Below are 24,841 nucleotides of genomic sequence, written 5' to 3' on the forward strand. Positions count from 1 at the left end.
TCGGCTCAGGTCATGATCTCACGGTCCGTGAGTTCAAGCCCCGCGTCGGGCTCTGTGCTGACAGCTCAGAGTCTGGAGCCTGTTTCAGATTCTGTGTCTCCCTCTCTCTGACCCTCCCCTGTTCATGCTCTGTTTCTCCCTGTCTCAAAAATAAATAAAAACATTTAAAAAATTAAAAAAAAAAAAACCAAAAACTAGCAAAAGACAGGGAATAATGAAGATTAGAGGAGAAATTAGTGCTATTGAAACCAAAAAAACAGTAGACCAGTGAAACCAGAAGCTGGTTCTTTGAAAGAATTACAAAATTGATAAGCCACTGGCCAGTTTGATCAAAAAGAAAAAGGAAGGGACCCAAATAAATAAAATCAAGAATGAGAGAGGAGAGATCACCACCAACACAGCAGAGATAAAAGCAATAATAAGAGAATACTATGAGAAATTATACGCCAATGAAATGGGCAATCTGGAAGAAATAGACAAATTCCTAGAAACAAATACACTACCAAAACTGAAACAGGAAGAAATAGAAAATTTGAAGAGACCCATGACCAGTAAAGAAACCGAAATTGTAATAAAAAAATCTGCCAAAAAACAAGAGTCCATGGCCAGATGGCTTTCCAGGGAAATTCTACCGAACGTTTAAGGAAGAGTTAACACCTATTCTCTTGAAGCTCTTCCAAAAGATAGAAATGGAAGGAAACCTTCCAAACTCTTTCTGTGAAACCAGTATTACCTTCATTCCAATACCAGAGACCCCACTGAAAATGAGAACTATAGACCAATTTCCCTGATGACTGTGGATGCAAAAATCCTCAACAAGATATTAGCCAACTGGATCCAACAATACATTAAAAAAATTATTCACCACGACCAAGTGGGACTTATACCTGGGATGCAGGGCTGGTTCAATATCTGCAAAACAATCAATGTGATTCATCACATCAGTAAAAGAAAGGACAAGAACCATAAGATCCTCTCAATAGATGCAGAGAAAGCATTTGACAAAATACAGCATCCTTTCTTGATAAAAACCCTCAAGAAAGTTGGGATAGAAGGATCATACCTGGAGATCACAAAAGCCATATATCAAAGATCCCATGCTGATATCATCCTCAATGGGGCAAAACTGAGAGTTTTCCCCCTGAGGTCTGGAACAAGACAGGGATGTTCACTCTCACCACTGTTATTCAACATAGTATTGGAAGTCTTAGCCTCAGCCATCAGACAACACAAAGAAATAAAAGGCAACCGATGGAATGGGAGAAGATATTTACAAATGACATATCAGATAAAGGGTTATTATCCCAAGTCTATAAAGAACTTATCAAACTCAACACCCCAAAAACAAATAATCCAGTGGAGAAATGGGTAAAAGATATGAATAGACACTTCTCCAAAGAAGACATCCAGATGGCCAACCAACACATGAAAAATGCTCAACATCACTCATCATCAGGGAAATACAAATCAAAACCACAATGAGATACCACCTTGCACCTGTCAGAATGGCTAACATTAACAACTCAGGGAACAACAGATGTTGGCGAGGATGCAGAGAACAAGGATCTCTTTTGCGCTGTTGGTGGGAATGCAAGCTGGTGCAGCTACTCTGGAAAACAGTATGGAGGTTCCTCAAAAAACAGAACTACCCTGTGACCCAGCAATTGCACTACTAGGCATTTATCCAAGGGATACAGGTGTGCTGTTTCGAAGGGACACGTGCGCCCCCATGTTTATGGCAGCACTATCAACAATAGCCAAAGTATGGAAAGAGCCCAAATGTGCATCGATGGATGAATGGATAAAGAAGATGTGGTATATATATATACACAATGGAGTATTACTGGGCAATCAAAAAGAATGAAATCTTGCCATTTGCAACTACATGGATGGAACTGGAGGGTATTATGCTAAGTGAAATTAGTCAGTCAGAGAAAGATAAAAATCATATACCTTACTCATATGAGGAGTTTAATAGACAAAACAGGTGAACACAAGGGAAGGGAAGCAAAAATAATATAAAAACAGGGAGGGGGACAAAACAGAAGAGACTCATAAATATGGAGAACAAACTGAGAGTTACGGGAAGGGGTGTAGGAGGGGGATGGACTAAACGGGTAAGCGGCACTAAGTATCTACTCCTGAAATCACTGTTGCTCTATATGCTAATTTGGATGTAAATTTTAAAAATAAAAAATAAAACAACTTAATAAAAATAAACAAAACAAACATATTTCACTTAGCATAATACCCTCCAGTTCCATCCATGTTGCTGCAAGTGGCAGGATTTCTTTCTTTTTTTTTTTTTTAATGTTTTTATTTATTTTTGAGACAGAGAGAGAGCGTGAGTGGGGGAGGGGCAGAGAGAGAGGGAGACACAGAATCCGAAGCAGGCTCCAGGCTCTGAGCTGTCAGCACAGAGCTCAACACAGGGCTCAAACCCACAAACTGTGAGATCATGACCTGAGCTGAAGTCGGACACTCAACTGACTGAGCCACCCAGGCGCCCCCATAAGAGACTCTTAAATACAGAGACCAAACTGAGGGTTGATGGTGGGGGGCAGAGAGGGGAAAATTGGTGAAGGGCACTTGGTGGGATGAGCACTAGGTGTTGTATGTAAGCGATGAATCACGGGAATCTAGCCCCCAAACCAAGAGCACAGGGTATACACTGTATGTTAGCCAACTGGATAACAAATTAAATTAAAAATAAATAAATAAATAAATAAACAAACAAACATAAAGTGGCCCCTTACACGTGGCAAAATGAGTAGCCTTTGCCAGTGTCTATGCCAAATGGCATGGAGTGACTATTTATCATATTTCTCACTTAGGAATAGGTTTGAGGCCTATGAGCAGTTCTTTCCACAGCACTGTGGTCTACTAATTATGTGGTACTCAGGAATTCAGTAACTTGCAGGCCTCCCTTTTCTTATATTACACAGGGTGCAAGGGCACTTCCCAGCATCCCTTCTTCCAACCATAGGCAAGAACTCTTATACAGTATATATACAGGATGAGTTTAAACCAAGCACCACTATTCTGGTGACCAAGGTAGTTTAAAGTCAGTAAGAGCAAAAAGCAGACGTAAGTGTTGGTTAGCTACACTGAGCCTCATTTCTCTTCTATTTATTCTGGGCCTCTGAAGACAAATGATTTTATTCAGATTTACCAGAAGGAGGAATTTGTTTTAAAAGACTAGTATAGTTTAAATTAAAATCAAATTATCATCAATAAATCAATAAAATTCAGGTTAATCACCCCCCCCTTTTTTTTACAACTTAGAAGAACACAAAGATACAAACCTTGAATTTTCTTCTCACTTCTGCTATTTTGTCCTCTAATTCCTCTGTTTTAAATTTGGTTAGGTGGAAAACAGCACCAAGGTGATAAGCTTCCCTGTAGAGTTGCTTAATAAATTCATCATTTTTTCCCCTTAGTTTCATCAAAGATTGGATTTCAGACTCAAACTCTGATTTTTTTCTTATACTATAAAAAACAAAGCAAAAGGATTGACAAGATTATTCCAAGAAGGTATATATTGAGGCAAATATATTTAATAGTAGTAAAAAAGCAACAAAGTCATATTTTATGTTGCCTAAAATATAAAATAACCAGATACTTAACTAAATCTTGAATATAAAAAATATGACCCCAAATTCCATTTATTTTCCTGCTTTTCCTGTTGGCTGCTCTTAATTGTCAGGCTGTGCTCAATCTCAGAAGGATAAGTGTATCAATAAGAAAGGCAGGTACCTCAAATGCTCAGTTTTCAGAACATTCATCCCTTCCTTCTAAAACAATCCATTCTTTCTAATCTTATATAAATTAGTATTAATAATAATCAAGTATGAGAAAAATCCAGTCCATGAAAAAGAGAAACAAAAGAAAACCAAAAACTAAAAGCATTCAAAAAGAAAACCCCCAGCTAAGGAAAAGAGTCAATAGAAGAAAAGAGTGAAGACATTAATATCATTTTAAGATTGGATACCAACTTTTTCAGATACACACACTGAGGCATACAATGTAAAAAGCATACATTCACAAGTGAGGTAACTAAGAAACTAGCCAAAGGTATTCCACCAGATGTGCTACCTGGGCAAGGTCCACTGCATCACAGCAGGGGTTTTTGAGTTGTACTTGTTTGTGAAAGCACCAACTTACTATTGAAGTCTATAGGTTTATAGAAAGGTACGAACTATGATTGGGAAGAAAAGACAAGAGACTGAGAACTCAACCAGTAGGAAAAGAAGAAATTTTTTTAAAAATGAAATGAATGAAAATAGAAACACAACATACAAAAAGCAGTTCTAAAGGGAAGTTGATAATAACGAATGCCTCCATTAAGAAAAAGGAAAGATTTCAAACCACATAACTTTACATCTCAAAGACCTAGAAAAATAAGAACAAACTAAGCCCAGAGTTAGGAGAAGAGAAGCAATAACAACAATCAGAACTGAAACAATTGCATTAAACCAAAAACTATAGAAGAGATCAACAACAAAAAAGCATGGTTTTTAAAACATATGTAAACAAAGCTGACAAAACTTTACACGAAAAAAAGAAAGAGAAAACTCACATAAATAAAATCAGAAATAAAAAGGGCCACATTACAACTGACAACTTAGAAATACAAACTACTAGGAATAATTATATGCCAACAAATTGGATACCCTAGAAGAAATACATTCCTAGAAACACACAATCTACCAAGACTGAATCATGAAAAATTAGACAATCTGAACAGGCCAATAATGAATAGGAAAACTGAACCAGTAATCAAAAACTCCTAATTAAAAAAACACTCAACCTGATAGCTTTATTGATGAGTTCTACCAAACATTTAAAGAATAATTAATGCCAACTGTTCTCAAACTCTTCTAAAAAACTGAAGAGGATGGAAAGCTTCCAAACTCAATTTAAGAGACCAGTATTACCTTGATACCAAAGCCAGATGAAGACATTATAAGAAAAGAAAATTATAGACCAATATCCCTGATCAATATAGATGCAGCAAAATATAGATCTTCAACAAAATCCTATCAATCTGAATTCAACAACAAATTAGGTTCAAATACATAAATCAATAAATGTGATACACCACTTTAGTAGAATCAAGGATAAAAATGTGATAATCTCAATAGATGCAGACAAAGTATTTGACAAAATTCAACATCAATTCATGATAAAAACTCTCAAAAATTGTATATAGAGGGAGTGTACTTTAACATAATAAAGGCCGTGTATGAATAACAAGTCCACAGTTAACATCATACTCTATAAAAAGCTGAAGATTTTTCTTCTAACATGAGAAAAAAGCCAAAGGTGCCCACTCTTAACCATATCTATTCAACATAGTACTAGAAGTCTCAGAGTATTTAGGCAAGAAAAAGAAGTAAAAGGTATCCAAATCAGAAAGGAATAGCTAAAATTTCCTGATTGCAGATGACATGATCTTATATAGAAAGAACCTTAGGGGCGCCTGGGTGGCTCAGTTGGTTGAGCGGCCAGCTTCGGCTCAGGTCATGATCTCGCGGTCTGTGAGTTCAAGCTCCGCGTTGGGCTCTGTGCTGACAGCTCAGAGCCTGGAGCCTGTTTCAGATTCTGTGTCTCCCTCTCTCTGCCCCTCTCCCATTCATGCTCTGTCTCTCTCTGTCTCAAAAATAAATAAACGTTAAAATTAAAAAAAAAAAAGAAAGAACCTTAAAACCTCCATCAAAAAAAAAAAAAAACTATTAGAACTAATACATAAATTCAGTAAAGCTGCAGAAAACAAAATCTATATACAAATATCTGCTGCCTTTCTATATACTAACAATGAACTATATAAAAAAATTAAAACAATCTCATTTACAACAGCATCAAAAATAATAAAATATGTAGGAATAAATTTAATCAAGGATGTGAAAGAAAGATCCATACACTGACACTGAACATAAAACATTGATGAAAGAGATTTAGGAAGGCAAAGCTATGGAAGGATATCCTGTGTTCATGGATTGGTATAATTAATAATGTTAAAATGTTTATGCTGCCCAAAGCAATCTAGAGATTCAATGCAATCTCTATGAAAATTCCAAAGGCATTTTTCACAGAGACAGAAAAAAAATCCTAATATTTGTATAGAGCCACAAAATACCCCAAAAATCCAAAGCAATCTTGAGAAAAGAAGAACAAAGCTGGAGGTATCACCCTTCCTTATTTCAAATAGTATTACAAACTATAGTAATCAAAGCAGTATGGTACTGGCATGACAAACAGACACACAAACCAGTAGAACACAATGAAGAACCCAGAAAAAAAAAAAAACAAAAAAAAACAAAACAAAAAAAAAAAACAAAAAACTTTGACAAGGATGCCAACAACACACAATGGAGAAAGAATCATCTCTTCAGTAAATGGTGTTGGGAAAACTGGGTAGCTACATGCAAAAGAATGAAACTGGACCCTTATCTTATACCACTGACAAAAATTAAATTGAAAAGGATTAAGGAATTAAATGCAAAAGCTAAAACTATAAAACTCCCAGAAGAAACACAGTGAAAAGTCTCCTTGACATTTGTCTTGGCAATTATGCTTTGCCTTTTGACACCAAAAGCACCGGAAACAAAGTAAAAAATCAACAAGTGGGATAACATCGAATTAAAAACCTACTGCACAGAAAAAAAAATCAACAAATTGAAAAGGCAACCTACTTAATGAAAGAAAATATATTTCAAACCATATGTGGTAAGACATTAATATCCCAAATATATAAGGAAATTATATAGCTCAGTAGGTAAAATCTAAAATACTCAACTAAAGAATGGGCAAAGGACCTGAATAGACATTTTTCCCAAAGACATAAAAATGGCAACTACGTGAAAAAGATGCTCAACATCACTATCTCCAAGGAAATGCAATTCAAAAACGCAATGAGATACCACCTCCCATCAGTTAGGATGGCTTTTATCAAAAAGACAGAAAATGCTCCAAGGATGTGGAGAAAGGGAACTCTTGTATACTGTTGGTGGGAATGTAAAATGGTATACCCATTATGGGTCACAGTCTAGGGGTTCTCCAAAAAATTGAAAACAAAACTGCCATATTGATCCAACATTCACTTCTACATATATAGCTGAAGAAACAAAATCACAAAATCAATTTCTTGAAGAGATATCTGCACTCCTATGTTCATTGCAGCATGATTCATAATAGCCAGTATATGGAAACAAACTATCAATGGATAAATAAAGAAAATTCCACATATATACGGGATACTATTCAGTTACAAGGAACAATGAATGAATCCCGTCATTTGCAACAAGATGGATGGACTTACAGGACAGTTATGTCCAGTGATACAAGCCAGACAGAGAAAGATAAATGCTATGTAATCTCACTTATATGTGGAATCTGAAATCATTAACAACAAAAATGAATTCATAAAAACAGTGGAATGATGTTTAACAAGGGCTGAGTGGTGATGGAAATGGGAAGGACAGTGGTCAAGGTGTAAGCCTTCAGTTGTAAGATAAATAATCTCTGAGGACCTAGTGTATAATATGGCAACTACAGTTAAAAATATTGTGTTGCTTACTTGAAATGTGCTAAGTGTATAGACCTTAATCATATTCACCACAAGAGAATAACACAGTAATTACAGAAAATGATTGATGGGTGGTAATTACATCACAAAGTACATATGTATCAAATCATCACATTTTACACCTCAAATATATAGAATTATGTCAAACATGTTTCAATAAAGCTGAAAAATTTTTTTAAAAATAGAGAGGAAGGGGAGCCTGGGTGGCTGGGTCAGTTGAGCGTCTGACTTCAGCTTGGGTCATGATCCCACAGTTTGTGAGTTTGAGCCCCGCATCAGGCTCTCTGCTGTCAGAGCAGAGCCCGCTTCAAATCCTCTGTCCCTCTCTCTCCCTTCCTCTACCCTATTCATGCACGCTCTCTCAAAAATAAATAAACAAAAAAATATAAAGGAAGTATATATAACAAAATTATATCTGAAAAATTTCCAGTACTAAAAGCCAACATGGGTCACTAAAATGAAAAGTCTTACATAATGTTAAACTAGATATATTAAACGCAGAGAAGTACACACACCCCCAGACATGGAATTGTAAAGTTTCAGTACTCTGAAATGGGAAGAGAAAATTCATAAGTTTTCCAAGAGAAAAAACAGATTACCTACATGAAATGATAACCCAAATGCCATCAGATATATTATCAAGCAAAACTCAATAAATGGTTGATAAATTTAGAGATCTAATGTATGAGATGATGACTACATAAATTATGGTATCAAACACTTGGAGTTTGATAAAAGAGCAGATTTCAGGTGCTCTCATTACACACACACACACACACACAAACACACACGTTAACTATGTGAGAAGATGGTACGCTAATTAGCTTGACTCTAGTAATCATTTCACTATGTATATCAAATCATCATGAGGTAAACTTTAAGTACATATAATTTTTAAAAAACTAAATAAAACATGAAAGTACCTTTAAATTAACTTTAAAATATGACTTTAGATCTAGAATAGGGTCCTTTGAGAAATTTCTTATTTGAATGGATTGAATAGAAAACAGAATGTGAGTTTATGGGAACAGGAATGTTCACTTTAATTAAGATTTGCTATAAAGAACAGAAGGGTAGAGCTGGGATTTAGAGCTCTATTTTATCTTGAGTTTGCTTCTTTCCTAAGATGAGCAATATTATGTAATGTTCGTATGCTATTAGAGAGAAGTAATAATAGTTCACAGGAAAGAGGAAATAACTGTAGCTACAAAGCCCGAGTATGTAAAAGGGAATGGCATCCTCCTGGAAAGTGTGTGGGTGATGGGAACTCCACTGTAAGAGCTGCTTCCATTATTAGATTTAATACAGGAGAATATAGAGTATGTAAAGACAGATGCAAATAGGCTGGCAAGAAAAAGAGGTTAATTCTCATTTGACTGCATCTGTATTCTCTATTAAGTTTTGAAAAGATTATTAGTGTTAAAATGAGAATAAGGAGGGCACTACTGATAAACTCTGGGTGTTGTAGTTAGTGATGAATCATTAGATTCTACTCCTGAAACCAATATTACACTGTATGTTAACTAACTAGAATTTAAATAAAAACTTGAAAGAATGAATGAATGAATGAATGAATAAATAAATAAATAAATAAATAAATAAATAAATAAAATGAGGGTGATGTGGGTATTAGGAGTGAAGAGCATGAGAAGATGTGAAATAGGGGTCAGGAAAACTGGACACTCTAAAAATTTTTTGGTAGTGCTGAATGTCACTTGAGATTCATAGTCACATACTTTAAGTTCTACTCGGCAGCAAATTTATTGCAGTGCTAATGAAGCTTAAATATGAGGGTCTCTAACTGACCCCAACCCCTTGTGAAGTCCTTTGAGTGTGTAACGGCATTTCACATGGTTGTACATTTTTGAATAAAGTTTGTGAAAATAATATATTCTAACCAAAATTTATTATTTTCTTTTTCTAATATAATTTACCCTTTGTCAAGTGGCACTGAATTGGTTGTGGGAATTCGGTATTCATAAGCTTATATTTTTTTTCAGAAAGAGATCTCACATTCTATAACATTTAGGGCCCACCAAAACAGGATCCACCCATGGTGAGATTAATTAATCTCAGCTGTGTCTTACTGTAGCCACATGCCGCTGTTTGGATCCTGCTTCAGTTCAATGATAGGGCTTTTCAAGTCACAGAAATAAAACTTGAAGGTGATTTAAATGAAGGGTTATTTTTAGTCAGATATAACTAGGTTCTGTGAGAAGAGAAGGAAGGACAAGAAGGTAGGATATACACATCTAGTAGGGATAACAGACTGATCATCTTAAAGTGTCAAATAATGGAGTGAGGGTACTCGTAGAGTAAGTAAGCTGGAAAGAGAGGTGTCAGCTGTGAGAGAGTAGATTCTTAAAACTGAAACCAGGAGGTGACTCTGTTATTGGAAATGAGAAGATGTAGGGGTAAAATTGTAAGAGAAGGTGGTTGATATGATATGGAAGAAAAGACTGTTGGGAATACGGAGGTCTAAAAATTGATAATCCAAGTTCTTACACATACTGAACACAGACAAATTTGGGTTTTGATTGCCTCTGGAGAGAGAGAGAGAGAGAGAGAGAGAGAGAGAGAGAGAACAGAAATGGGAAGAGTAATTTATTTGTGAAATTTTAATTTCTTACAAATAGGTCTAAAGTAGGCTAAAACATTGGTAGTTAATTTTGAATGGTGCATACAGCTTTTTGTCTTTCAATAGCTGAAAAAGTAAAAGCAAAATAGTTTAAGAATATTCATTGGAAAGCATGCTGTTAAATGCTGAAAAAAATCATATTCTATACTCCTGCAAAGCAACTCAAATTAATAGGCTGGTAAGATATAGCTAAGCGAGTATGAAAGACACAGTACCCTGTGGATTCATTCTAAGTATTCCAGGCTATTTAACAACTTCAATAATATTCTAATTGCTATCTCCACAAATAAATCACTACCCTGTTAACTCTTGATAAACACATTCTATAAAATATACCAGGAAATCTTTATGGTGTTCAATAGCTTTTTTGCTCATTTCCCTCGATTATCAACCCCATCTTTGGATCAGTGCAGTTACAATGGCACTGTCTTGCTTGAGGAACAGTAGAGCATTAGGAGTAGATATTCTGAACATTTTACAGAGCTTGGATGTAAGAAAATAGCTATACAGAAATTCATACCACACAGTTAACTTCAAGCAAACTAAATACAAATTAATCAATTTCAAATCATCTTAAACAAGTTCATTTTCTTTGATTTACGTTGCTGAAGCCTGCCTATCACATGAATAAGTAATCAAGTGAAGTTGTTTGCTCAAGTCAAATGTCCCATTTGTAAAAGGTTTTTTACATTTCTAAAGGATGCTGGCTCATTTGAAAGACAAAATTACTAATTACACACTGTACTACAAGGTAAACAATTATGCATCATTATCACCAAAAGCTCTTGCAAATATTTGTATGCACAGAGTCATGAACAAAGTCTGTTAACAAATATGGCATCTACCTTTCAGTGTTGCCATTTTTAAAATGAACCATATACGAGCAATAGATCATATATTGAATTAATTATGTAACTTATTCAAATAGTGTAACAGTTGGAAATGACATCAAATAGTGAGATGGTATTCTAAAGGAATCTTAGAATATATGTATCAGTCCAAATTTGGAAATTTTTGATGACGATATGCAAAAGATGTATGAGTGTCAGTGATTTGCTTTAAAAGTTTTTATTATTATTTTTAGACTTAAGGAAAAAAGAAGCTGGGATTAAGGGAAAAGTGATTTGGGTAATGGAAGAATAAAAAAGAAAAAAATTAAAAGACTAAGAACAGAGCTCTTTGGAGAAAGCAGTGGGTATACCCAAATACAGATGGAGAATTAAATAAAGTAATACACTTTTGACATATTTTCTAAGTTGTAAATGTAATGTCCATAGTCTGCTGTAACATGCCAGATACAGGAATCAAGACTTACCAATGAAGGTAAAGAGGCAGTATTTCTGAGAAAGAATACAAATTTTGGATTCAGACAGACCTACATTCAAATCCTGATTGTCCTTAATGTAATTGGGGGGTGGTGCTTTCATACACTATTTACTTATATGTAAAATTTGCTTAATAATACCTACCATTAAGGTTGTTATCAAGATTAAGCTTAAATAAATTGAGAATAATATATACATTGTACTTATATATGTTGAGCAACATATACAAGTGATTTAATAAATAGTTTTTTGCTAATTAAAAAGTATGTAACAGCATGGATCTTCATTACAGTGACATCTGGTTTAATGAAATGGAAGACAATGAGAAAAAAAAGACAAAAAAGGTAAATAACCATTAATATTGCTTTGGAGCAAAATAAGATATCACAAATGACATTAGAATTAAACATACAGCAAGGAGATTAGGAGCACAGAGATACTGAAGCAAAGCAAGAAATAAGGATAACAAATTTTTATATTCAGCTTTCATTAGTTCATTATGTGATTTATTTAACACCTACTGAGAAAAACACAGACAAGTACACAGACACATACAAGCACAGACAATGCCTAAAGCCAGGAGCTTAGCTAAGAGGAAACACAAATAAACAAACCAACAGTAACTGTACATAGTGTGACAAGTCCTAGGAGAAAAGTGTATGCAATCAGTGAGGGTTAGTTAAATGAATACTTATGAGAACTGACTGCATACCAAGTGCTACCCTAGGTGACTGGGATATAAAGATGAATTAAAACTAAACTCACGATTTATATTCTCGTGAAGGAAAAAAGACACACACACACACACACACACACACACACACACACATACATCTCTGTGCGATCATAAGTACAATAATAAACAGAAGTACTTAATACCACCATATTTTGGGGATAGGGGAAGTTACTAAGAGGGAAAGCATCTGGGAAGAGTTAATGTCTGAGCTATTGTATGAATGATCACTTCATCATGTTTTTGTTTTTTTTTTTTAAGCCAGAAAAAAGAGGAGGAGGAAGAGAAGGAAAAGGAAGAGAATTTCAATCAGAGGAATACCAGAGACAAAGATTAAAGTTTAAAATAATATGAGTTTGGATATATTAGTATTTTACTAAGCTACAACATTGAGATCACACAAAGGAGTGGTGCAAGATGAGTCTGAAGTTGTACAGGTAACAGGTTCAAGTGTCTAATCCATCAGTCTGGGAGACAAGACTTTATCCTATAGTTGGTAGAGAGACTCAAACTTTTTTAAGATGCTGAAAAGAAATAACATTTCATCCTTTGTAGATAATTTGCACCAGTAATGCTGTATAGGATAGATCTGAGGGTGAGCCCTCAGAGTACCTTGGAGTAAGGTAGACTAATTGGAAGCCCATTTTAATATTCCAATTAAGGGACAATTAGCACATGATTTAGGTCATTGGTAATTAAAACAGACAGAAAGGAAAGATCATTTAAAAGACAGACTTGGGGCACCTGGGTGGCTCAGTCAGTCAAGGGTCCGACTTCGGCTCAGGTCCTGATCTCGTGTTCATGGGTTCAAGCCCTGCATAGGGTTCTGTGCTGACAGCTCAGAGCCTGGAGCTTGCTTCCAATTCTGTGTCTGCCCTTCTCCTGCTCACACTGTGTGTGTGTCTCTCTCTCAAAAATAAGTAAATATTAAAAAATAATTACAAGAAAGACTTAAAGAAGTTGGCAGGATGCTGGCTATAAGCAGACAGAGAGGCATATAGGATGATGCCTGAAGTAAGTAACTTGGTGGATAACGGTGTCAAGATGTGATATTGCAGGAGAGAGGAGGTATCCAAAACAATTCTATCAGGAGAAATAAAAGACGTGGATAGAGATTAAGAAGTGAAGATGGGGCGCCTGGGTGGCGCAGTCGGTTAAGCGTCCGACTTCAGCCAGGTCACGATCTCGCGGTCCGTGAGTTCGAGCCCCGCGTCAGGCTCTGGGCTGATGGCTCGGAGCCTGGAGCCTGTTTCCGATTCTGTGTCTCCCTCTCTCTCTGCCCCTCCCCCGTTCATGCTCTGTCTCTCTCTGTCCCAAAAATAAATAAAAAACGTTGAAAAAAAAATTAAAAAAAAAAAAGAAGTGAAGAAAAATATGACATATGTTAAAATAATGAGAGTAGATACAATTTCTGGAATTGAGAGCAGACCAAGGATGTACAAGGGCTGCAGTTAGGACTCTGAGCTCATCTATGAGAGACAAGCAGAGATAAATGAGCTGCTGTTGAATTCCTAGAGAGAACAGCTTCATAGAGTTAAAGGCAGAACCAAGAGAGTGACATGCTGAATCTCAAAAAGAGATAGCATCAGAGAGGGCATTAGACACAAATGCTTGGTTCACATAGGGGGGGGAAAAGATATTGCAATAACATGAAAAAAACACTCTGTGAATTTAGAAAGGGAGATGTTCATTGTTGTAGTGGTCTTTAAATTAAGTAAGAAAATTTTGGTAGCATTGGAGTTTCAAAAGCCAGACTGCTGTGTGTCAAAAAGTGATTAACAGTCAAGCAAATACTGTTAATAATCTAGCAAATATTGCTAACTACATGAAAATTTTAATGAGAATGTAAGGGAACTACTGTGTGATTGCCAAAGATAAAACTAGAATGAAGACAAGGCCTTCACTTTAGGCTGGAAGAGGGTTAATGGTGAATATAGCCTGAAGGAAGAAAGTAATGAACAAAGAGGTCAGAAATAGAAGCTATAAGGATAAACTATGTCCTGTACAGGGCAAAAGGTATTAAGATCAAGAGCACCGATGGACGTGCTAGCCTTAAAGAGGAAGTACCATTTGCCACTTAAATTTAAGGAGGCAGGAGAGCTGTTTGCAGATACTAGCACTGTAGAATACATTTGACAAAATGCATCATATCTTCAACTGTTCCTTCCAATATGGGTAACCTATAGTATAAAGAAGATTAACGTTTTCTGAGTTTATCTTCTTGGGATTTATCATGATGCCTGAATCTAAGGATTCACGTTCAAAAGACTGTTATCTGCCATTGTCTTTTTGAATATTGCTTTCCCATTCTCTATTTCTCATTCTATTCTCCGTAATACTTAATATTTATTCCATATTTTTGTCTCTTTTGCTCTCTGTACTGCATTCCGGGTTCCTCTTCATGTTTCCAAGGGCACTGATTCTTTTTTTCCCCCAGCTGCATTTGGTATTTAATTAATACAATATTTAATCAAAATGAATCCACTTTGAAGCTTTACAAGTTTTGGTGAATTCATTTTCAAACCTCCCTGAACTGTTTTGATAATGTTCTATTAGTTTGTTTTGTTCCCTTTAATCATTTTAAACTTACTTAGGCAGATTTAATCTAATACTATCATTTGAAATTATTGTGGGTGTAAATATACTGCTGATTATTTCTGCTCTCATTCATGTTCTATTTTCCCTTATTGTTTCATATTTTGTGAGGTCATCTTCATTTAATGTTTATTTATTGAGAGAGAGAGAGAGAGAGAGAGAGAGAGAGAGAGAGGGAGAATGTGTGCGAGTGGGTGAGGGGCAGAGAGAGAGAATCCCAAGCAGGCTCAATGCTGTCAGCGTGAAGCGAGAGGCAGGGATCAATCTCACAAACTCAAGGGATCATGACTTGAGCGGAAAACAAGAGTGGGATGTTTAACCGACTGAGCCACCCAGGCACCCCTGTCAGATTTAAAAGCTTTATTTGAGAAAATCTTGTGTGGCCTCTGCCTGTTTATTTCTCTAGAGAATATTTATCAAGGTAAGATCACTTTTTAAAGTGATAATTTCTTGGTTGGGGCCTTACAAGATCACCTAGATGGTATAAATGAAAACATCAAACAAGTGTCAAAAATAGCCACACCATTCTCTTGTTTCCTACCCAGGTTCCAGGCTTAGACAGACACACTTTCTTATCTCTGCCTTTGCTTGTGGGTATATGTTTTCTGCTCTGCCCATTCAAATGGTCTTACTTTGCCCAGTTCCCTTACTTGCACAGATCCATGGCCCATGGCCTATTATTTGAAGACACTAAAATTTAATCACCCTGTTTGCCAAGATCAGCAAAGTCATTTTTCAATTCATATTTTTAGAGAAGCCAAATATCAACTAAAAATTTAACTTACAGGTTTTCCATTATTATTATTATTATTATTATTATTATTACTATTATTATTATTTTGCATTGCCCTCTGAGGATTTCCTTTACTTTTTCATCAGCACAATGCGGCATTTAAAGGATGTATATCCTATTTATGCTCCATTTATAAGTGTCTTACAGTCTTTATTATCAATGTTGCAGGAAAAGTAAACTCTGATTACTTTTTTATCTACATACTCTTTTTTAGACATAGTATCCTGTCCTTTTGTTTAACTTTATGACTCAAAATTTATGTCCTCCTCATTTCTGTGCTATAGATCTATCTAATTTTTACTTCTCATTTCTATTTGAAGAGCTGATAAGAATCTGAAATTTAATATGGCCCGAAGACACATAATTATATCTTCTCCAAAATCCCCCTCAGACTTTCCGCAAGCCCTTGTTACCTCAGCAAGTAGCCTGACGATTTTCCCCCCTCACATTTTATATTCCATCTGTCAAAAGATCCCATTGGTACTTCCTCTAAAATATATCTGAATTCAGCTATTACCATTTTTATTGAAAAAAAACCCTTGATCTATATCATCATTATAATTTTTCTGAGTGACCAAAAGAGCCGGCATCCTTCTATATGCACCAAAGTCCGTCCTTCAGTAAGCTGCCCATAGATCTAAAATAAGATGTAAGATGCTTTAAATGCATTAGATGTTTCACCCACATTCCTTTATCACAACCCACTTACAGGCTTGCACTATCTGGGCCCTGTCTGCCTTGCAACATTCGTCTCCTTGAATTACTCTGCCCACATACAATTTTCCAGAAACAGTGGCCTCCATTCTGTTTCCAGAACACACGAAATTTTTATCCATCATAGGACTTTTGTGTGTTCCATTACTTCTATTTGGCAACTTCTTTCCTGGAACAGCTCAAGGCTGGCAAAGCTTCTTCATTAAAGTCTCAATTCAAGAGACAGCAGTGTCCTTGGAGGTCATTGCTAAAGCAGAGGTCCCAATTCTTCACTGGCCCGGTCACTCTAGCACATTATCCATTTTTTTTCTTCCTCCCAAGAGTATCGGTGACTGAATTTTTGGAAATTTATCAAATATTTAGTATCTGTGTAGCAGAATGTAAGTTTAAATGATATCCCCAGCACTTAAACAGTATTTCATATAAAGCAGGTGTTCAGGACACTCAAACACACACACATGGACAAACACATGCACACACTTGCAAACATACATTTGATTTTTAGGTCTACATTTTCTTTAAGTACAAATATTGATTATAAAGGCAGTCATAAGCATATGGTTATATTATTAGTCTACTAGTCATAAACAAGAGACTATAAAATCACTGCGTAAAGTAAAAATAAAGATACACGACGCTATTTCTGTTAACCATTAAATAATAAAAACAATTGACCTTTATATTATTGTCTGTATCTCTTATAATGTATCGTGTATAACCCACAGAAATGGAGCCAAATGATGTTTGACAAAGAAGCAAAGGCAATACAGTGGGGCAAAGATCATATTTTCAACAAATGGTGTTGGAACGACTGGACATCCACAGACAAAAAAAATAAAGCTAAACAGGGACCTTACCTCTTTCATAAAAATTAACTCAAAATGGATCATAGACCTAAATGTAAAATGCAAACTATAAAATCCCTGAAGATAACATAGGATAAAACTTAGGTGAGCTTGGATATGGCAATAGTTTGTTAGACACAATACCAAAGCACAACCCATGGAAAAATTAATTGATAAGCTGGACTTTGTTAAAATTAAAACCTTTGGCTCTGTGAAAGCCAAGGTCAAAAAATTGAGAAGCCACAAACTGGGAGAAACTATTTATAAATGACACATCTAATAAAGACCTGTTGTACAAAGCATATGAAATACTCTGAAAAGTCAACAGAGGGAAAAAAAAATCCAATTTAAAAATGGGTCAAAGACCTTAATGGACACCTCATCAAAGAAGATGAGTATATGAACAATATCAAATAAGTATATGAAAAGATTCTTCAAATCATATGCCATTAAAGGAAATGCAAATCAAAACAACAAGAAGATATCACTACACACCTATTAGAATGGTCAAATGTAGAACACTGACAACACCAAATGCTGGTGAGGATGTGAATCAACAGGAACTCTCATTCATTGCTACTGGGATTGCAAAATAATACAGCCCCTATGGAAGGCAGTTTGGCAGTTTCCTACAAAACCAAACATATTCTTATCATATGATCCAGCAATTGTTTGTTGGTATTTACCCAAAGGAGTTGAAGACTTTTGCCCATGCAAAAACCTACACGCAAATATTTATAGTGGCTTTATTTATAACTGCCAAAACTTGGAAGCAACCAAGATGCTCTTCAGTAGGTGAATGCTTAAACTGTGGTATACCCAGATACAGAATATTATTTGGTGCTATAAAAAATGAGCCATGAATCACATAAAGGAACTTTAAATGGATATTAGTTAGTGAAAGAATCCAATTGAAAAGGCTACATACTATATGATTACAACTATATGACATTCTGAAAAAAAGGCAAAACTATGAAGACAATAAAAAACTAGTGGCTGTCACAGTTTGGATGGGAGGAATGGAAGAATGAGTAGACAGAGCATAGAGGACGTCAGGACAATGAAAATACTCTGTATAATACCATTATTACTGCATTACTAGGGTATTACTGCATAATACCCTAGAATGTACAACACCAAGAGTTAACACTGATGTAAATTGCGGACTTTGGGTAATATTTTCTGTCAGTGTAGGCTCATCAATTGTACTAAATATACCACTGTGGTGAAGGATGTTGATCATGGGGGAGGCCGTGCATGTACAGGGACCAGGGGTATATGAGAAATATCTATATATTCTCCTCAATTTTCCTGTGACCCTATCTGCTCTTAAAAAAATAAAACCTTAATTAAAAATCTATCATTTTGCACAACTTAAATATATATACATTATATTTCTCAGTTATACTTCAATAAATCTGGAAAAGTTTTAAAAATAAGTAAGATAAATTTTAATAAATGTCAAACATATTTGGTACTTTCTTCATTTTTGTTGAATTTAGATTTCGTTTTCTAATTAATGGGAAAGCAGTTTTTGTTAGTTGATAAGAGTTTACAGAGGCCATTAATATTTCTTGATTCTACCCTATCAGATATGGAGGAAACTCTACCTTATACTGATAGAAAACTTGGTGTTATAATTTATCCCACAAAATTTCTACCTCATAAAAATTCTAATTTTCAAGCAGTAAATGGAGTAGACGTAGAAAAATTTGCTTGCCAATTTAAAGCACTTCTACATTTAACATGGAACTTCCATCTCCATGAACATCTTCCCTCAATTTCAGACCTATCCGTCAGAGTGATATCTAGACACGTACACTTGAATCATGCCATACGCAATTCCAAACCAAACATATCAACATCTTCCCTCCAACCTTTCTGTTTTTCCTCCGTATATTTCCCAAGTTACTATCTGGTACCACCATCAAACCAGTTATTCAAAGCTTAACTCATTCAATTACCACCAAAGTGATATCTTTAAAAGAGAATCTGACCATACAGCTTCTTTGGTGCATTTCCATGGTCTTCAGCAGAGTCGAAACTTAGTTCCCTACCCTCAGTGTTTGTTCCTACCTGCCTGCCACATAAAAATGTGTGTTCATGTGCACACACACACACGCACACACATGCACACAGAGACAGACACACAAGTCAGATCAAGCACTTGCTCTAAGCTCTAGCCACAAAGTCAAAGTGCAATTCAGCACAATCTTACCTGTACCCCAAGACAACTGCATTTTAATGTTAAGGCTGCTATTTGGGATTGTTATTACTGGAGTAATATGTCAAGCATATTTGAACATTTATTAAACATCAGTTAAATTGAAATCACATTAAATTTCAAAACAAAAAAAAATAAGAGAAGGTAAAAAAATCCTGAATCTGAATACAGAAAATCAAGTTTCAAATGCCAGTAGTATTAAGCAGTGAGAACTTCAAAAAGACACTTTGCCTTTCTGAATCCCAAGTTCTTTATTTCTTCCTTGGAAGCACACAAGAATTCTCTAGAAAAAGCAGAATTCAATAGAGGATATATAAATATTCCACCTCATTAGTAACCAAAGAAATGGGAGTTTGAAACAACATTGAGGATGTATTTTTTCACTTATCAAGTTGGAGAAAACACAGCGCTCAATGTTAGCACAAGTACATCACAGAACAAGCTTATGTACTGCTCAGCTTCAATAAATGACATAGTCTTTCTGGAAAGTAGGTTTAGAAAGGTATTAGAAATTTATTTTTTTAAAGGTATTAGGAATTTAAAAGCATTATAGCTAATCTACTTCCAGAAATCTACTTGGAATTTTAAAAAGCTTAGATATCTGAAAAATAATTGCCACAATGTTTACGTCATGAAAATAAAAACAACCTAAAAGTAAATATTAGAGTAATTATGAAAAAATCATGACACACCCATATAATAGAGTTTTTACAGATATCCAAAGCTCCATTTTACCAAAACTTCTAGTGCTTTCAAAATGAAAGAATCTTGTATGATCTTTTTGCACTATTGTTATAATGTGTATTTTTTAGAAAAGAAAATACAAAAAAGTGCAAAAACAGATTGAAAACCTAAAATCATTTCAGTAAATAGAGAAAATAACTACTAATATATTACTGAGTTTTTTCATCCATAATGACACTAATTGTATGTCCTTTTATTCCCAACATAATATAATAGAATTCTTGTTACATTGTTATACAAACCTCAAATACATTATTTGAATATCTGTAAAAATTATTTGAATATCATGGTTTGGGAAATGAAAAAAGTCTTGGGCATATACAAGGGCAAAATTGAAAAAAAGAATCCCTCTCATAAATATAAGGTTGCAAATGGTTAACTCAATTTTATCTTAGGACTCAAAGATTTTCCACAAATAGTTTCCAGAAGAAAGTGGAAAACACACAATAAAAATAGCCAAGAGCACAAGGGAAAAAGATAGCAAAAGCATGAGTTAGGAGAATAAGATGCAAAAATAAATGACAAAGACTACAGATATTTAAATTATTAGATTTAGATAAAATAATAACTAACTATTCACACTATGTTGAAAAAGCAAAAGATAAGCTGTAAATATCTATATCAAACAGGGAATTATAAAATTACTTAGAAGATTTGGAAGTAAAACAAACTGTGGGGAAATAGGTTCTACTTACATAAATGGGTTAGAAAGCTTAGGGACGACAGCCGCCACCGGGCAAAAGCGCCTGAGGTTAGGTAGCAAGATATTGTAATGGATCACGAATAACTTATTATATCACTTGTTATATCATGGAAATTACTTTCCATCTGATGCCAATATACTATTTTATTTGGATCGAAAACTCCACTTGTCCCCCCCAGATCCTTTGCTTCTTACACACACAAGTTAATGATTACTATCTGATTGTTTTCTTCACTTTTGCCAAGTGTGTAAGATCTTGTTTTCTTCACGTTCACCACGTGGGAAATACCTTGTGAGCTCAATAAAGTCAAACCCTTTATTTGGGTTTGACTTATGAAACCCCTGTTCAGGCCCTTGTCTCCTCCCATTACATTAGCCTCTCTCGTATTCAATTCTGTGTCCGCTCTCTTACTGGACAAGACAGAACTCCAGACTCATAGTTTGTGACAGCAAATAAAGTTTCGAAATGAATAATTATTTTTGCATCTATCTATCTACCTACTTACCTATCTACCTTGCTAGCTACCTACCTACCTATCGACTATTAAGAGTGAGAGATTCACCAGTGAAACACGAATGTAAGAAATGTTTGCCATATATGAGCTGATATTATCTCCTCAAATATTATCTCTGTCCTTTTTTTATCTTCTCGTCTTTTGGAACATCACTTAAACATGTGGTAGACCTGACTCTTACCTGACTACCTCTTAATTTCTTTGATTTCACTAATCTTTCGCTAATTCTTTGTTGACTAATCTGCTGTTAAAATCATCATTTATTTTTTTTAATTTCAAGTGAAAATCTGAAAGAAAATTTAAGTAATTAAGTGATATCTAAAATATTAACTGGACAAGCACAATGTATACACTGGAAATCCTTTACAATAACCAAGGCTACATTTCCACTACATGTGATAGACTGTATCACTATTCTCAATTATGTACTGTCTCTCTTTTTAAGAGGATTAGACTTCCCACCCTGTTGACATCAGGCTTGGCCATATGACTTGCTTTGTTCAATGGAGTGTGAGCAAAAGAAACACTTATCATCTTCCTGTGGAAGCTGTAAGGGTCATCAAGTGATCTCACTAATGAATCTGTGCTTACCAGAACAATGTGCCCTAGCAGGATCTGATTCTTCACCCTGAATCTAAGAAGTAGAAATAACGTGAAACGCAGACACAGCTAAGTTGCAATGCAAGTGAGAAATAAACCTTTCTACTTGTATACCACTAAGATGAGATGGACGCTTGTTGGCAAGATAATCTCATAAATGCTAACTCTCACACTTCCTTTCTTCCAGAGGGGTCTTCTCATTAGCTTCAGAATTTTTATTTTTTCTCCTATGGCTCTCTTAATAAAATGCAGTAACATTAACAAGTACAATTTTAAGTTATCTTTTGGAAAACAATGTTCCTTTTGCTGTCTTTTAAAAATTCTTTTCAACACATAGATAAATCTTATAGTTTCATTCTAGCATTTCCAAAGACAAAACGATCACTAAGAAATTTTAACAACTTCCTATACAATCATCAAATATCATCATTACCCCTTTCCCTTCTTTGTTCCTTCTTTCCCTTCAATGATTAACTTTGGATAGCACAGTATGTCATGTACCATGCTTGATGATGCAGATTCAGTGATGAAGAGAATACAGACATGGCCTATGTCTGCCCTCACAGATCACGTTTTTTGAGGGAGATGAACAAGAGTCAAATATGTGCACATAAAAATTGCAAATATGGCAAGAGATCTGAAGGAGAAAAGTATGTGTGCCATATATACACATAATATATGAATTGGATTTAACTTGGATTTCATTGATTTAACAATCAATGAAAAAGCTTCTCAGAACTCACTCCAAAACTGTCTTAAGGATAAAGAGTAATTTGCTGGGTAAAAGGAATGGGAAAAATACTATAGGAAAAGGAAATAGCACACAAATGCCATATGGGCTGGCAAACACGTGGCAAATAGGAGAAGATGAAGCAAGGCTATAGTATTTGAACCAAATGTGATATGAGACAACAGAGGCAGGTATGTCTGCCTATTCAGGGACCTTGTCGGAGATGTTAAGGAGGGGATTTTCCCTTCATTCCTGTTAAAATTAATGCAGGTGTGGAGAGGAACTGATCATACTTATGTCAAAAAAGACAAAAAAACAAAAAACAGAAAAAAGAATGAACCCACCACAGTGTAGATAATGGATTAGAAAGGAAGCATAATGACTGCAGGTAAACTAGCTTTGGAAGTCACTATAAGCTCTTGCTAGACATGATGATAGCTTGTTCCAGGGTGCTGATCGAGCAGTGTAACAGATAAAAAGATATTTAGTGTGTGAAACATTTCTTCTTAATATGTTGAATATGAGGGTTGAAATAGAAACAGAAAGCAAGAAAACCTGTAGGTTTCTGAGCTAAGAAAACTAGTAGTTGCTGGGAAGAATTGAGGGTTGACTGAAGGATAGCAGGAGCTTGATTAAACATACTGTAAGTTTAAAGTGTCTTTGAGTGTAAGAGGACATGTCAAAAGGAGATGATATGAGTGAGCAAAAACTCCTTGTAAGATCATTTTCTCACTACTTGATATCTCTAAAGGGATTCAGACTGCTTTAAAGAGCAACATTTAGAATAGAAATAAACAACATTTAAGCTGATGATAAACACAAACACCACCAAACCACCCCAGAGATGTATCCATGTAAAATGAGGAGATACATTATATTTAACATATTTAATATATTATATCAAAATAAAAATTATATTTGCAAAATTACCTGCTATTGATAAGACCTGCCATGGTTTCAATATCAATTCCAAGCTTTCTGTTTTCTTCTGCCGAATGAGTATATGCAACTGAAATATCTGAAAGGTCTTTTGCAACATTAGAAAGCTCAATATCCCATGTTTGTTTCTTTAAGATAAGAATAAGAGAATCATTTATACATGTTATGTATCTCAAAAAGAAAAAAAATGTGTAATAATGTCATTACTTTTAGTTGCAGGAGTTAATATTTGGGAACAGAGAACAGAGCTCTAGGGGGAAGTAGAAAAAGGTCAACTTACTGTTGCATAATAATTATTGAATCCTTCCAGATATTCCTTTTCATAACCTTTTCTCTTCCAGGCTAGTTGATCATAATTTTTTTTCAAATTGTCTAGCTAAGAAAAAATATACAGAAAAAAATGAATTATGAAGCTTCCTCCATTTTTTTGTAAATTAAGAAATATATTTCAAATTGTGTCGGTACCATCACTTAATAAATATTGATTAAATAGTATAAAATAACACCATAAGTGGTTGCCATTTATAAAAATTGATACAAGATTCTGAATATAATGTAGCAAATCAATTTAACAGTGCTCAAATAATTAACCATGAAAAACAGATTATATTTTAGTTATAAGTTGATAAATATTAGAAAATTCAAATCATAATTCATCACATTAACAACTTAAAGGAAAAAAAAACAACATAAATATGGTCCATACTCCAGACGATAGCCGTGATAAATTCACTATCTAGTTTTGAAAAATTTTAAACTAGTACAAGGAAAAACTACACAAATATAAAGAACAACAATGCTTATTTAAGAGTTTCAATCAAGATCCACGTGAAAAGAAGCCATGCAAAGGTTTAATAGAATATATTATGAGTTATCTTAAAATTATAGTTGCATCAACTTGCCAATATACTAAAAATCATTGAATTATACAATTTTAGAAAACATATTTAAGAGGCAACAGATCTAAACATTAATGACAAAGGAAATAATTCAACAGGACATTGTTTCCCAAACCATTTCAGAACACTTTTTTATTTTATTCATACTAAACACCATACTATTTGTACTAGTATGCATTTAATAATTTTCTTAAGGCAATTCACATGTTTATTTAAATAATTTTTTCAAAAAGAAAACTGTTATTATAAGTTACAA

General features: G+C 34.7%; 1 protein-coding gene across 6 annotated transcripts in view; it reads right to left on the reverse strand.

Moving 5' to 3' along the window:
• The window catches only part of CCDC178 (coiled-coil domain containing 178), a 434,788-nt gene that overhangs the window by 281,917 nt on the left and 128,030 nt on the right, over positions 1-24,841 (reverse strand). For all 6 annotated transcript variants that reach the window (XM_060613562.3, XM_060613563.3, XM_060613559.3 and 3 more), the window contains 3 exons: positions 23,967-24,062; positions 23,678-23,814; positions 3,306-3,489 (listed from right to left, as the gene is read on the reverse strand). In XM_060613562.3, coding sequence (XP_060469545.3) covers positions 3,306-3,489; positions 23,678-23,814; positions 23,967-24,062 — 417 coding nt within the window. The remainder of the gene's footprint in view (positions 1-3,305; positions 3,490-23,677; positions 23,815-23,966; positions 24,063-24,841) is intronic.

The sequence above is a fragment of the Panthera onca genome, chromosome D3, assembly GCF_046562875.1.
Source record: "Panthera onca isolate mPanOnc1 chromosome D3, mPanOnc1 haplotype 2, whole genome shotgun sequence".
Classification (NCBI taxonomy): Eukaryota; Metazoa; Chordata; class Mammalia; order Carnivora; family Felidae; genus Panthera; species Panthera onca.